This window comes from Chelonoidis abingdonii, chromosome 4 (assembly GCF_003597395.2).
Source record: "Chelonoidis abingdonii isolate Lonesome George chromosome 4, CheloAbing_2.0, whole genome shotgun sequence".
Taxonomy (NCBI): Eukaryota; Metazoa; Chordata; order Testudines; family Testudinidae; genus Chelonoidis; species Chelonoidis abingdonii.
In genome coordinates, this window is record NC_133772.1 from 71,142,642 (window position 1) to 71,158,310 (window position 15,669).

The following is a 15,669-nucleotide window of genomic DNA, read 5'->3' on the forward strand; positions in this document are numbered from 1 at the left end:
CATCTAGTGTTTAGTTTGGATTCAGAACAAGAGAGGCTGCAGGGTAAGTATGTCAGCTATTGGAAAGCTTACTCTGCCAGACTGAAGGAATTTCTGCCATTGCCAATAGGCTGCACAAAAACTGACGTGTATGGACTGTATTTTAAACCCTGGTTCATCCCTACAGGGAATTAAACTGGGTGATCTAATTTGGTCCTTTCTGTGGCACCCCGCTCTGAATTATCCAGCAGGCCGTGCCTTGGGTGAGGTGGAAGGCAATAAGCAAGAGCATCACATTCCCAAGGGTTGAGAACTAACAACTGGATTGAGGCTCTCTTTATGGGCTTTGGGGTTTTTTGAAGTTGATTCAGTAGAGGAGAGTGAAGGGGATTTTTAAAGCCAGTAAGCAAAAAGAGAAATGTAACTTAAACTATTCCACATGTGGAATTGTTTTGACAGCTCTATGTCCACAATTGGATTCTTTAGAGGTGGAGTAATCTGAATAATGAATATCTAGATACATTTAGTATATGATTTAAATGCTTCAGCTCGTAACCTCTGACTTTTCTAGCAGTTGATAAGGACCATCTTAGAAAGCAGTTGGTTGGTAGTCTAGATATTGCACTGGAATTAAGGAGATCTCTGTTCTAAACTTACCCCTGCAACAAACCGCTTGTGTGACTTCAGGCAAATAATAATCCCTTGGTATCTCCGTTTCCCCTTTGGTAATACATCCCTGCCTGAAAGGGTGGTTGTGAGGATAAGTTCAGTGGGTGCCATAGAACAGTCTATAAATATTTTACTGGGTAATAGATGGGATTTGATGGCTGTTCTCAGAATGTCTTAGTCTAGTTGGGAAAGGACAATTATAGTCGATTTATTAAAGTGGGATTGTAAGAATGTTCAAAGGTTTCTGTCTCAATGAGATTTCCTTTAGTTATGTGGTCGCTTTGACATGAGTCTGAGGAACATGGCCAGTTTATTTTCAGGAAAAATATAAATAAAACCAGAAGCAGATGTTGGGCTTTTGACCCTCTCTCCCCTCAAGGGGCTTCAGAGTCTGTAAGACTACTGTCTTTGTATCATGTACATTGGAAATGCATCTGACAAGCTTTCTTCCTCTGAAATTCTGTGATCTTTAGAGAGGAAAGATGGATGTGTGGTTAAGACAAAAGTCTGGGAGTTGGGAGACCTTGGTTCTGTTCCTAGCTCTTCCACAGACTTCTTGTGACAAGTCATTTGCTCTGATTGTATCTATACCAGGATTTTAATTTCAAATGGGTGCAGCTCCGTGTGTGATTTGAGAACTGTTAGATGACATGGTGGCAAAAAACAGATTAAACTTTTCTATAACTTCCTCCGAGGCAGTCATCTATGGATCTGCACCTTTTGGGAATGGCAGATTAGAAAATCCTAATGTCTTGTAGGTTTCTGTGCCTTAATTTCCTTTTCTATGAAATGAGGATAACACCCCCTCGCAGTGATTAACAGCTATAAAACATTTTGCTCTTTCCATCCCAGGATCTCTTTAGAAATACCTATCATTGTTATAATTAAATAGCAACTGGCTACCAAAAAAGTGTTCCTTTGATGCAGTGCTGACCTCTCTATAAAATGTATATTTTGAAAATCCTGCTGAATCTTCAACTGCTGGATGCTGTATAATAAATCTAAGGTGAACACAGATCAACTGTACCTTCACAAGGGGAAAAATAGTTCCAGCTGTTTTGTTTCCTATTTCTTTGCCTAGCTAAAGAAAACCTTGTTTGGTATGATAGTTATAGGTTCTCTTCGTTTGCAGGCATATGTGTTGTATTATTAGCACAGTGGTGGCTTTTTGTTCATAGAGGGTTGCTGTAATATTGACAGATCGTTTTCACCTTCTGCATTATTGCTAAGCAGATACAGATCAGTGATGAGAGAAATGACTTGAACTAGATTAAGGCAGCAATAGAAGTTGACTTGGTGGTTGAGCATAAGAATGCCAAACCTGTTGTGTCTATGGGTATGTCTGGCAGCGCCTTAACGTGGCTGTGTAGTCGCGGCTCCAGTGCTGAGAGAGAGCTCTCCCAGCACTAATAATACCACCTCCGTGAGGGGAATAGCTCCCAGCGCTGTAGCACTGTCTACACTGGCACTCTGCAGCGCTGAAACATCGCTCGAGGGGATGTTTTTTTGCACCCCTGAGCAAAGAAAGTTTCAGCGCTGTATGTGGCAGTGTAGACAAGGCCCATGACAGTGCTCTAAGGCTCTGCCCTAGTCATGTGTTTATTGCTGGCAGTACTTGCCAGCAATGGCTGTAGTTGAACTGCTGGTCCACACAACTGTCCCTGCAGGATAGCCCAGGACAAACCATTTTTAATTAGGTGGGAGGGATAGTTCAGTGGTTTGAGCATTGGCCTGCTAAAGCCAGCATTGTGAGTTCAATCCTTGAGTGGGGTATTTAGGGATCTGGGGCAAAAATTTGTCTGGGGATTGGCCCTGCTGTTAGCAGGGGGTCGAACTAGATGACCTCCTGAGGTTGCCTCCAACCCTGGTATTCTATGATTCTTGTTTAAAACCAATTTAAACCAGACTTGAATTGGCTTATCCTATTCCCCTGTCAGCAATGGATGCTTTTCTTGGTTAAGAAAAGGCTAGAGTGAGCAGGCACTGAGCTCAGGGACTCTTTCCAGCGTGTGCTAAATAGCAGCATTTCTGCACTGGGAGGTGAGGAGAGTTAAATCTGTTTCACTTGAACAGGAAAGCAGTGAAGCAGGGAGTGAAAGAAGGTTTGGATGAAATTGGTAAAAACAGAAAAGGAATTGTCGGCTGTGTGGTCTAATTGGGTCTGTTTTGGGCTCAGTGGCGGCTGCTTTTTTTAACAGCACTGGAGACTGAGTTAATAGCAGAGCCTGTAGTTAAAGCTGCCCAATTTTGTCCCATGATAAGTAGGGCTCTACCAAATTCATGGTCCATTTTGGTCAGTTTCGCGATCATAGGATTTGAAAAGTAATAAATTTCATGATTTCAGGTATTTAAATCTGAAATTTCACGGTGCTGTAATTGTAGGGATCCTGACCCAAAAAGGAGTTTTGGGGAGGGGGTGACAAGGTTATTGTAGCGGGGTGTATGTGCCTGCAGTACTGCTACCTTTACTTCTGCATTGCTGCTGACAGCAGCGCTGCCTTCAGAGCTGGGCGGCCAGAGTGCTGTCAGCTCAGAAGTAAGGATGGCATGGTATGGTATTACCACCTGTACTTTGAAGGCAGCAGCGCATGAACTGGGCCCTTGGTCAGCAGCCGCCAGTCTCCAGCTGCCCAGCTCTAAAGGCAGCAGCGCAGTAGTAAGGGTGGTATGGTATGATATTGCCATCCTTACTTCTACGCTGCTGCTGCTGCCCAGGTCTGAAGGCGCACAGAAGTAAGGTTGGCAATACCGCAACACCTCTAAAATAATCTTGCAACCCCCCCCTCCCTCTCAACTCGCTTTTGGGTCAGGGCACCCAATTTGAGAAATGCTGGTCTCCCCTGTGAAATCCGCATATATAGGGTAAAAGCACACCAAAGACCAGATTTCATGGCCCTTGACACGTTTTTCATGGCTGGGAATTTGGTAAGGCCCTAATTATAAGACCTGATTGTCAGTTGCTTATAATTTTGCCAGTCTTTAATGGTTCAGGCTGAACAAATGTCTGCTGCAGGCTGAATTTTGAGGGGGAAGTTTCAACAAAAACAGCTCAGGCATTTGCAAGAATAAAATTAGGGAAAAATGCGAGGGATTTCGGGAAGAGTCTGATTGTCCACCATCCCTACCTCACCTTCTCATCCAGAGTCAGGGCCTGGCTGGGCAAGGAGCTTAAGGAGGGGCAGGGTAGGGAGAAAACAGGGATGAGGAAAAGGAAATCCTCCATATCCCATCCTGTACTGTCACTTCTTGTTCCATTTCAGACCTAAAATGCAGCTTTGGAGAACTTACCTTTCCCCTAGGGTGTCGTAGGGGGAACCCTATCCCTGAATCTTCATTTTCGACCTGCAAACTAACCACTTTCCTAATTGCATATTTGCATACTCCCCATATCATCTTCCTTCATTGGAATTTAGTTCTCTCGGTGATGTTTGCATTTGTAAGCTTCAGTGCATAAAAATACAAGAGCTTGACTGATATTACTGGTTAGAGTGCCTCATGTTAAACGTAGCACTAAACTTCTCCAGCATGCTTCTATCCTGATCTGCAGCATTCCTGCCATTCTAGTACTGAACTCCCTCTCCTTGGCAGACTGCTTTAATGTGCCAACTGCCTTACTAGCATGTGAACAGATGTATGCCAGGGGACTAGATTAGAAAGCTCACTTTTAATTTTGACTAGCAGCACTGTATTTAAAACTGAATTGAAAGGTTAATATTCATTAACTAACATGCCACCTAGCTTTGAGGTGGTAGGAATATGTTCTGCAGACACAGTACTGATCAGACAAAGGTATGGGGATTTGGAGTCAGTGTGTAGTCTCTCATGAACTTGTTAGACTGGAAATATTAGGAAGGAAGAGAGAGATTAAAGCTAACTCTGCTCTAGTGGGTGGGAGGAAGGAGAAAGGAGGAGATATAGTGAACCCCTTTCGCAGCATTGTGAAGGGGCAGCCTGTTCATTGTCTGTGTTTAATCTGTCATTGATGGACAGTATTATCATTGGCTCACCATGTGTTCTTTATCTACCACAGGGATATGCCTTGTGAAGTTAAAGCAGGTCCTGTATATTGGGTGTTTGGTTTTTTACCCCCCTTCTGTTGCAGAGAGCCAGCTGTTGCCTGGGAATAACTTCACAAATGAATGCAACATTCCTGGAAACTTCATGTGTAGTAACGGACGCTGTATCCCAGGGGCCTGGCAGTGTGATGGGCTGCCCGACTGCTTCGATGAAAGTGACGAGAAGGAATGCCGTGAGTGACCCCTCTGATTATCTTACATGTTTTGTACCTTGAGGCTCAGTTAGATAGCATTATTTGCATGTGTTGTGGTCTATATTCTTCCAATGATGAAGCATCTGCCTGACTTGTTGTTTGCCTTTTGTTAGTGACAAATAATGTACCTTTACAGTACCTTTTCATCCTGCCACTAGCCTGATCAGAGCCTTCTCCTCTGCATCTCTTGCTATTTGGAATAGTTCCTTTATCTCACCACCTCATCAACTCTCCACCCTATTTTAGATATTTGCTGAACACATCTCTCATCTGTAATGCTTAATTTTTTCTTCCTCTGATAGATTGAACTCTTGAAGCAGCTTCAGATGAAACATAATCATCTTGCTGGCTTACAGTCTTTACAGTTTAGAAGTGTGAGCAACAAGGGTGACGTTGTGGTGGGAGTCTGCTATAGACCACCAGACCAGGGGGATGAGGTGGACAAGGCTTTCTTCCAGCAACTAATAGAATTTACTAGATCACAGGCCCTGATTCTCATGGGAGACTTCAGTCACCCTGATATCTGCTGGGAGAGCAATACAGCAGTGCCCAGACAATCCAGGAAGTTTTTTGAAAGTGTAGAGGACAATTTCCTGGTGCAAGTGCTGGAGGAACCAACTGGGGGCAGAACTCTTCTTGACCTGCTGCTCACAAACAGGGAAGAATTAGTAGAGGAAGCAAAAGTGGATGGGAGTCTGGGAGGCAGTGACCATGAGATGGTTGAGTTCAGGATCCTGACACAAGGAAGAAAGGAGAGCAGCAGAATACTGACCCTGGACTTCAGAAAAGTAGACTTTGACTCCCTCATGGAACTGATGGGCAGGATCCCCTGGGAGAATAACATAAGGGCGAAAGGAGTCCAGGAGAGCTGGCTGTATTTTAAAGAATCTGTATTGAGGTTGCAGGAAAAAACCATCCTGATGTGTAGAAAGAATAGTAAATATGGCAGGTGACCAGCTTGGCTTAACAGTGAAATCCTTGCTGATCTTAAACACAAAAAAGAAGCTTACAAGAAGTGGAAGTTTGGACAAATGACCAGGGAGGAGTATAAAAATGTTGCTCAGGCGAACAGGAGTGAAATCAGGAAGGCCAAATCTCACTTGGAGTTGTAGTTAGCAAGAAATGTTAAGAGTAACAAGAAGAGTTTCTTCAGGTATGTTAGCCACAAGAAGAAAGTCAAGTGTGGGCCTCTTACTGAGTGAGGGAGGCAACCTAGTGACAGAGGATGTGGAACAAGCTAATGTACTCAGTGCCTTTTTTGCATCTATCATCACGAACGAGGTCAGCTCCCAGATTGCTGCACTGGGCGGCACAGTATGGGGAGGAGGTGACCAGCCTTCTGTTGAAAAAACAAAGTGGTTCAGGACTATTTAGAAAAGCTGGACAAGCACAGGTCCATGGGGCCGGATGCACTGCATCTGAGGGTGCTAAAGGAGTTGGCGGATGTGATTGCAGAGCCATTGGCTATTATCTCTGAAAACTCATGGTGATCGGGGGGGTGCTGGATGACTGGAAAAAGGCTAATATAGTGCCCATCTTTAAAAAAGGAAAGGAGGAGGATCTGGGGAACTACAGGCCAGTCAGCCTCACCTCAGTCCCTGGAAAAATCATGGAGCAGGTCATCAAGGAATCAATTCTGAAGCAGAGGAGAGGAGAGGAAAGTGATCAGGAACAGTCAGCATGGATTCACCAAGGACAAGTCATGCCTGCCTGACCTAATTGCCTTCTATGACGAGATAACTGGCTCTGTGGATGAGTGGAAACAGTGGATATGTGATATATCTTGACTTTAGCAAAGCTTTTGATGTGGTCTCCCACAGTATTCTTGCCGGGAAGTTAAAGTAGTATGGTCTGGATGAATGGACTGCAAGGTGGATAGAAAGCTGGCTAGGTAATCGGGATCAGTGGTTCCATGTCTAGTTGGCAGCTGGTATCAAGCGGAGTGCCCCAAGGGTCGGTCCTGGGGCCGATTTTGTTCAATATCTTCATGAATGATCTAGAGGATGGTGTGGACTGCACCATCAGCAAGTTTGCAGATGACACTAAACTGGGAGGAGTGGTAGATACACTGGAGGGTAGGGATAGGGTACAGAGGGACCTTGACAAATTAGAAGATGGGCCAAAAGACATCTGATGAGGTTCAACAAGGAGAAGTGCAGAGTCTTCCACTTAGGATGGAAGAATCCCATGCACTGCTACAGACTAAGGACTGAATGGCTAGGCAGCCGTTCTGCAGAGAAGGACCTAGGGGTTACAGTGGATGAGAAGCTGTATATCAGGCCTGCACAACATACAGCCCGTGAAGGCTCACTGTGCGGCCTGCAGCCGGGATTCAAAACGCTCTGTGCTGCCCGCAGCGGCGGGGAGCCCAGGGCTCTTTAAATCTCAGCCATGGCCGCGATTCAAAGGGCTCTGAGCTGCCCGCAGCGACGGGGAGCTCAGAGCTCTTTAAATCTCAGCTGCGGCCGAGATTCATAGGGCTCTGGGCTGCCGTCAACGGTGAGGAGCCCAGAGCCCTTTAAATCCCAGCAGCCAGGGCCGGCTTTAGGCCAATTCAACCAATTCCCCTGAATCAGCCCGCCCCTAAGAGGGCCCCACTCCCAAGCCCCAGTACAGTGTACTGGCAAAGGTGCGCTGTACTGGGGTGGCCCAGCTTCTCCAGGGGGCAATTTGAAAGGCCTGGGGCTCCCAGCAGGGGCTGGAGCCCCAGGCCCTTTAAATTGCCACCAGAGCCCCACTGCTGGAGCCCTGGGGCAGGGCTGTGGGGCTCTGGGGGGCTATTTAAAAAGTCTGGGGCTCCTGTTGCTTCTACCATCCTGGCCCTTTAAATAGCCACTGGAGTCCCACCGCTTCCCCAAGGCTCCCTCAGCTATTTAAAGGGCTGGGGCGGTAGAAGCAGGGGAGCCCCGGGCCCCTTTAAATAGTCCCTGAGCCCCGGGCTGCTGCTGCTACCCTGGTAGGGGAGGGAGGAGGAGGCGGCACTCACCATACAGGATGGGCTGTACCCCCTGTACCTGCACCAGCTGCCCACAGCCAACCCCTGCTGCACCCCCTGCCTGCACCAACCCCGCACCTCCTGCCCTGCCTGCACCAGTTCCTGTCTGCAGCCAGCCCGTCTCCAGCCAGCCCCCACCGCACCACCTGCCGTGCCCTGCCCTGTCTCCAGCCAACCCCTGTCGCACCTCCCTGCCTGAAGCCAGTCAGTCTTGCACTCCTTTGTCTCCAGCCCTGCCAACCCATGCCGCACCCCTCCTGTGGCCTTGCCTGAAGCCAGCCAGCCCCCACCACACTCCCTGTCTCCAGCCTGCAGCCAGACCCTACCTCCAGCCCCCTCCCCCCCCGCCAGCCCCATGTCCACTGGTGCCCTGCAGTTCCCAGGGAAGTAACCCTGCACACCTGCTTCAATGAGGTGGGCAGGGAGCAGCTGGGACCCACACACATGCACCCCTAGCACACTCTCAGGGAGTGGCAGAGCTCATTTCTAGTTCAGACCCATCTTTTTAAAAAAGAACTTTAGGTAGGGTTAACATACATCTGTATTTTCCCAGACATGTCAGGCTTTTTGGTTCTTAAATTGCCATCCGGGAGGAAAATACGGACGTATGGTAACCGTACTGGTACAAAAAATACATACTGTGGCAGAACTTTTTATAGGGAACTGGTTGCTAAGAAATGAAAGGCTTTTTTTACATGTTTTTTTTTTTTCTCTTTTCAGTCATCCCTGTCAGGGCCCCGCGCTTCCTAAAGCCGGCCCTGCCAGCTGTGGCCAGGATTCAAAGGCTCTGGGCTGCCCACAGCCCTGGGGAGCCCAGAGCCCTTTAAATGTCAGCCGCGGCCGGGATTCATAGAGCTCTGGGCTGCTCTCAGCGGCGGGGAGCCCAGAACCCTTTTAATCCCAGCCGTGGCTGGGATTCAAAGGGCTTCTGGGCTGCCCGCAGAGATTCCTGGCTGCGACTGAGGTTTAAAGGGCTCAGAGATCCCCGCTGCCACGGTCAGCCCAGAGCCCTTTGAATCCCGGCTGCGGCTCCAGCGGATGGGCTGGGGCTGGGATTTCAAGGGCTTGGGCTCCCCTCGGCAGCAGGAGCTCTGGACCCTTTAAATCCCTCCTCCAGCCCTGCAAAGCTCTGGGTTCCCCCAGCCATCGGAGCCCCGGGCCCTTTAATTTGACCCTGAGGGCTTCCAGCCACCTCTTCAGCAGGGAGCCCCTGGTTGATTTAAAATCAAGTATCACCTCCCCATCCCCAACCTTCCTTTTTGGCCCACAGCTGTTTTGGTGGGGCAGCACTGGGGAAGGAGAGTTTGTTTCTGCAGGGCTGGGCGGTGCTGGGGTGGGGTGTTTCCGCTGGGCCGGGAGGTCCGGGGAGTGGGGGGTGGGAGGCGTTTCCACGGGGCTGGGGGTTTCGGCCCTCAGCTGTTTTCTTTGGAGTAATGTGGCCCTCGCCGCTTTAGAGTTGTGCAGGCCTGCTGTATATGAATCAACAGTGTGCGCTTGTTGCCAAGAAGGCTAATGGCATTTTTGGCTGTATAAATAGGGGCATTGCCAGCAGATTGAGGGATGTGATCATTCCCCTCTAGTCAACATTGGTGAGGCCTCATCTGCGTCCAGCTTTGGGTCTCAAACTACAAGAAGAATGTGGAAAAATTGGAGAGTCCAGCGGAGGGCAACAAAAATAATTAGGGGGCTGGAGCACATGACTTATGAGGAGAAGCTGAGGGAACTGGGATTGTTTAATCTGCAGAAGAGAAGAACGAGGCAGGATTTGATAGCTGCTTTCAACTACCTGAAAAGGGGTTCCAAGAGGATGGATCTAGACTGTTCGCAGTGGTATCAGATGACAGAACAAGGAGTAATTGTCTCAAGTTACAGTGGGGGAGGTTTAGGTTGGATATTAGGAAAAACTTTTTCACTAGGAGGGTGGTGAAGCACTGGAATGGGTTACCTAGGGAGGTGGTGGAAGCTCCTTCCTTAGAGGTTTTTAAGGTGAGGCTTGACAAAGCCCTGGCTGGGATGATTTAGTTGGGGATTGGTCCTGCTTTGGGCAGGGAGTTAAACTAGATGACCTCTTGAGGTCTCTTCCACCGTGATATTCTATGATTCTAAAACATCAGACCTGAGTTGCAGCACCTGTCTGCCTAAGCACGTTTGGTGGTTCAGGTGCAGGACTGGGCCTCAGTTCTTCATCCTGTAAAATGAGGATAATACTTTCTCTTAGTGATTTAGGTGTTAAGTTCTTAGTAAGACGATTCCTACCCCACGTGACTCTACAACACCTACTGCAATGGGGCCCTGATTTCAGTTGGAGCCTCTGGGCTCTACTGTAGGACCAGAGTGGCTTGGATTTCCTTCTGAGCTTAGCATGCTCATTAATTAGTAATACAGGAGTTGTCACTGGGGGGACATGACACTTCCTATTACACCAACCTTCCAAGAGCTAAATGTACTCCCAGTCCACTGGATTCCAGACCAAAATTGGTATCTTAAAGCTGGTTGAAAGAAGGCATTTTTAAAACCTAAGTATTTATAGGACACGGTCTAGGAGGTTTTGCAGTCTATTGCCTGAAAACTGTCATTTCCCCCCAGATGCAAATATAGAGACTCCTGATGAAAGAGCGCTGGGCTGGAGTTAGCATTCATTTGTTCATGAATTGGTAATAGCCAAATGTGCCTTGTCCCACCTCCATTCAAGTGCTTTCTTATTATGAAGAATTGGCTGGATCCAGTGTGAGGCAGACGATAATGAACACAGTAACAGACAGTAAAATTTAAATAGCTGCAAAACCAAAGTTCATAAAATTATTTTTTTCCAGACCGATTGGAATGAGACACACTGATCTTAGTTATGCTGCCACTGTGCATTTGGATGTCGGCAGAATTGTTCTCCTTCGGATCTTTTTTCATCTAAATAAGGTCATCCAGTTTGATATGATTAGCCAGGATTTTTGGCTGTGTCCCTTTAACCCGGCCCAAACAAAGAGGTAATTAGGCCATTCTTCCCTCTTCCCACACCTTTATCTTCCACCTGATCTATTGCATAAGTGTAAAATTAGCATGAAGAAGAGAGACTGGGAGAGCAAGTGATTCATATGCCGCCCTGTCCTGCTGTTGACAGGTCACATAAGCCGAAGCGGGAGGGAGACACTCATAGGTTTAGGTATTCAGATAAATAGATCTTCTCACAAGCAGTCAGGTAATATATTCAAAGAGCTTTAAGGGACCAGGGTTTTCCCTCATCCTAGGGCAAGGATACACTTGCACTTGTGGAGCGCTGGGAGCTAGTCCAGCCTTTGGAGACCTCAGCAGGGAAAACGCTCCTGTGTGTTTACACTGTCAGCTGCAAATGCACTGGCATGGCCATAATAGCAGCTCTTGCAACACCACAAAGAGCAGTGCATTGTGATAGCTATCCCAGCGTGCACGTGGCTGCAACATGCCTTTCAAATGGGGCGGAGGGGGAGTGTGACAGGGAGTGTGTTGTGTGTATGTGGGGGGAGAGACTGTGTTTTGGAGGGCAGAGAGTGTGTCAGCATGCTGTTTTGTAAGTTCAGACAGCAGCAGACCCCTCTCACACAGTCACAACAGCAGCATTCCACACTAATGGTTTGCTTTGTCCCAGGGCAGATAAGCATGCTGGCTGTCAGAAATAGAGCTTTGAAAGGGGATATCTGTATACCTGCAGCCGAGTTCAAAACAATGAGAAGAGTGGCCACTTGACTTCAGGGGATTATGGGATGTTTCCGGAGGCCAATCACAGCACTGTAATGCAACACCTCATCCACATTGACACCTAGGCATTTCAGCTGGGGTGCAGCAAGCTTTATGCTTCTCATGGAAGTGGATTACCAGAAGCGCTCCAGCTGCAGGGTTCTGGCGCCCTGTGCCTTGCCAATTCGGACACCTCAGAAGTTAAGGCACCCAGGCTGCTTTAATGTGCTCTAACTTGCAAGTGTAGCCAAGTCCTTAGTCTGGTGGCTCCTAGTGCAGTGCAAACTGCAGAGATTCTTGCTAAGGAACTTACATAGTGTCAAGTAGCAGGAGGTAGCCGTGTTAGTGCATCTGAAGAAGTGAGGTTTTTTTACCCATGAAAGCTTATGCCCAGATAAATCTGTTTAGTCTTTAAGGTGCCACCTTGTTTTTGCTGAGGAACTCACTTTATCATTTACTCTCAAGACACGTTATTTACCTCAGCCCAGGCAATGAGGGCAGACATCTGACATTACTTCTGTTGGGTTAGAGGCATTACATCTTTTCACATCTGACAAAGACTAGGTGCCCCCCACCCCCCCCGCTCCCCCGCAAGGGCCGGTGGTACATCTGTTGCTTGGAGTTGATTAAGAAATGCCTTTGAATGGTTGTGCATGATTATTAGCCAGTACTGATATGGGACCCTAAAAGGGTTCTACAAAAGGAGGAGGGTGGGGAGATGGTAGGCATAGCCTGTGACCAGTGGCAGACTGATGCGAGTTCTTTGGGGCCCTCCCTGATCCTGTCAGAAAGTGTGAGAATTCATAAGATTATGAATCTCAAATATAAAAATGACCATATCAGAACAGTTCCATCATGTAAATTATTCTATCTCCAGCAACGGCCAATACCAGATGCTTCAAAGAAAGGTGCAAGAAACCCCAGAGAGGACAATTACGGAATAACTGGCCATAGTGGAAGTTTCTTCCCAACTGCTATCAGTTAGTGACTTATTCTCTGGAGCATGAGGGTTTTTTCTCTTTTTTATCCTATCTTAATACAACTGTAGATGGTCCTTGTTACCCAAAAAAGTGTGTGTTCCTGTTCTGATCTTGTGGAGCCCCTGGCCTTAATGATGATGTGTGGCAGAAAATTCCACAGGATGACGTGTGTGTGTGTGTGTTGTTATATTTTCAAAATATTTCAGTAGGCTGGAAGAAAGGCCAGTTCCCTGGGGATACCAACATATTTGTCACTGATTTGGTCCCTTTTCTTGACAGAGAGGATTAGAATTGAATCGGCTTGGGAGCCTCAATTATCTTCATGTCTCTAGAGATGGTGACAGTACCTCCAGGTCAGAGCTGAAACCTCTTAAGCGCTAGCTTCAGCATTGTGGGGTGGGCCTGAAAATCCTCTTATTTTGGTTGGGGAAGGGCATAAAAATGTAACTGACTCCTGTCTGCTGTGATCACTGTTTGCTGTGGTCAGATCTACTTTAAGGATTTTGGGGGAGAGGGTCAGCAAGATAACTTTGGCATCATTTCGCAAAGAAAAATACATGTGATATGAGGAAAATGTTTGTTTTGGGGCCATTATCAGTCTCCTCTGTTGCTGGAGAAGCAGAGCCTAGCTGCTTGTGCTGAGGTTCAAGAACAGTCACCAACATTAAGTTGTGACAAAGTTCCTCCTCTACCTTGGTGGGTCCTGCGCTTATTGGCAGGTTTATTCACCTCAGTGATCTTCCCCAGTCTGAACCAACTCCTGTGTCTGATCAGGAGTTGGGAGGTTTGGGGGGAACCCGGGCCCGCCCTCTACTCCGGGTTCCAGCTCAGGGCCCTGTGGCTTGCAGCTGTCTGTAGTGCCTCTTGTAATAGCTGTCATGCAGCTGTTACAACTCCCTGGGCTACTTCCCCCTGGCCTCCTCCAAACACCTCTTTATCCTCACCACAGGACCTTCCTCCTGGTGTCTGATAATGCTTATACTCCGTAGTCCTCCAGCAGCACACCCTCTCGGTCTCAGCTCCTTGTGCCTCTTGCTCCCAGCTCCTCACATGCACTTCCTCTCCTCTGGCTCCTCCCCATCTGACTGGAGAGAGCTCCTTTTAAAACCCAGGTGCCCTGATTAGCCTGCCTTGATTGGCTGCAGGTGTTCTAATCAGCCTGTCTGCCTTAATTGGTTCTAGCAGGTTCCTGACTAGTCTAGTGCAGCTCCTGCTCTGGTCACTCAGGGAACAGAAAACTACTCAGCCAATGACCAGTATATTTGCCCTCTACAGACTTCTGTACCCCACTGGTCTGGGTCTGTCACAAAATGTATATACTCATGCTGTCAGGCAGGGGTGCTGAAACAATTTTTATAGTAGCTGTGCTGAAAGCCATTGAACCAAACTGTCAACCCTGTATATAACGGAAACAACTTCAAGCCAGGGAGTGCAGCAGCACCCTCAGCACCCCCACTTCCAGCACCTTTGCTCTCAGGGCTTGAATTAATACCATTTTTAAGCTAATGTAGCTTGAAGGAGAGTGGTCACATTGGAGAACAACACTAGCAGCATTAAATAGATGGACCAGCTAGCTCAAGCTTAAATCATGCTTAACTCGGGCTAGAGAAGTTGGGAGTTGGTTGGGACAATACTTGTTTTCTGAGCTTATCTCTGCAGTGAAGACAAGTTCATCAAGGCAATTAAGTCAGAGTTTTGGAGGACACTAGGCTCCGATCACCAAATGGTTTTGCTTACATGCTGGTAAATGCTAACGTCTCGTTATTCTTTTTCTTTGACTAGTTAACTATAGAATCCAGAGTAACCAACAATTTTATAATAATGCAATTGCTCGAAATATTCAACACCATCCATGTTCCCATTAATGTACTGAATGATTAGCCATCTGCCAGAGAAGTAAAAATTAAAAGGGAAAGAAAACTGAATTAAATCAGCCAGCTAAAATGTACATGTCTTGCTCCCTCCTTCCATTTCTTTAGTCCCTTTTCTCTCTCTCCTTCCATGTGTGACCTACTCTGTTAATCAGATCACTTTCCACATTTCTGCCTAAGGTTTCCTTTTTTGTTCCCTCTCCTCTAAAAAGCAGTATCTTTCTTTTCATTCTTTCCACTTCAACCCATCCTGTGCAGCTCACCCATTTGCCATGTCTAATTGTTTCTTGCTCTCTTCCTTCAGTCCTCACTGGCCTCAGCTATGATCATTCTATGGTCCTCTGTTATGTTGGTAAGTATATTGAGCGCGTATGCAGTAAGCAGTTGTCTCGGCACTTGTATGAGGGAGAAGGGTATTATTCCATTTAACAGGTGGATAAACTGGGGGAAGAGAGAAATATGAAGCAATTCACCTATAGGGGGAGACTGTCAGAACTTGGGTCTCATACTTCACTAGATCTGTGTTTCTCAACCTTTTTGATACAAGAGACCGGCTTGCTTCCTTCCTAAACTATGTCAGGGAGGTCTCAGGGGCTGGCGCCGGTCCACAGAGCAGTCCTTGAGAAACACTGCACTACTAGATCACGTTGTCTCTTATTGCTAAGCTGCTGCTCCTTGTGACCAGACATCTCACAGCTTTTCATTAGTCATTGGCTGAGCTGCAGGCTGTAAGGCAGGAAAGGGGTTTGCAATGACACTATAGTTGAAGATCAGTCTCCCTCCTCCCCCTTCTCCTTCTCCCCGCACCCCCATGATCAGTCTCCCTCCTATTCCTCCTCTTTTCCTCCCCCTCCCCACCCCGGAGAATTCCCTGCAGTTTATTCTGCAAGGCTACTAGGCCACTCCTTTGCTTGCAGGAAGATAGTGATTTCAAAGGGAAATAGCCATAGCAAACATGTAAAATCAGTAACTAGGGTAGCATCCTCCAGGTTGTTTTCAGACTCACATACTCTTCATAATGGTTAGCTGAGATTACTTCTGTTGAGTACAGAATCTCAAAACCTAGGATGAGCTGGGGGAGCTTGGGGCTGTTACCTCCAGGGCTGGCTTTAGGAAGTGCGGGGCCCAATTCGAACATTTTCGGTGGGGCCCTGGCAGGGATAACTTAAAAAAAAAAAAGTGGAAAAAAAAGCCTTT

At 47.3% G+C, this 15,669-nt stretch overlaps 2 protein-coding genes across 4 annotated transcripts in view; both read left to right on the forward strand.

Moving 5' to 3' along the window:
- The window catches only part of TRIM44 (tripartite motif containing 44), a 547,049-nt gene that overhangs the window by 247,076 nt on the left and 284,304 nt on the right, over positions 1 to 15,669 (forward strand). The window lies entirely within an intron of this gene.
- Positions 1 to 15,669, forward strand: part of LDLRAD3 (low density lipoprotein receptor class A domain containing 3) — a 178,273-nt gene that overhangs the window by 50,406 nt on the left and 112,198 nt on the right. For 2 of the 3 annotated variants that reach the window (XM_032805074.2, XM_032805075.2), the window contains exon 2: positions 4,751 to 4,897. In XM_032805074.2, the coding sequence (XP_032660965.1) occupies positions 4,751 to 4,897 (147 nt within the window). Of the gene's footprint in view, positions 1 to 1,342; positions 1,403 to 4,750; positions 4,898 to 15,669 lie in introns of those variants that run through there. The other variant, XM_075065260.1, reaches the window with a different exon arrangement.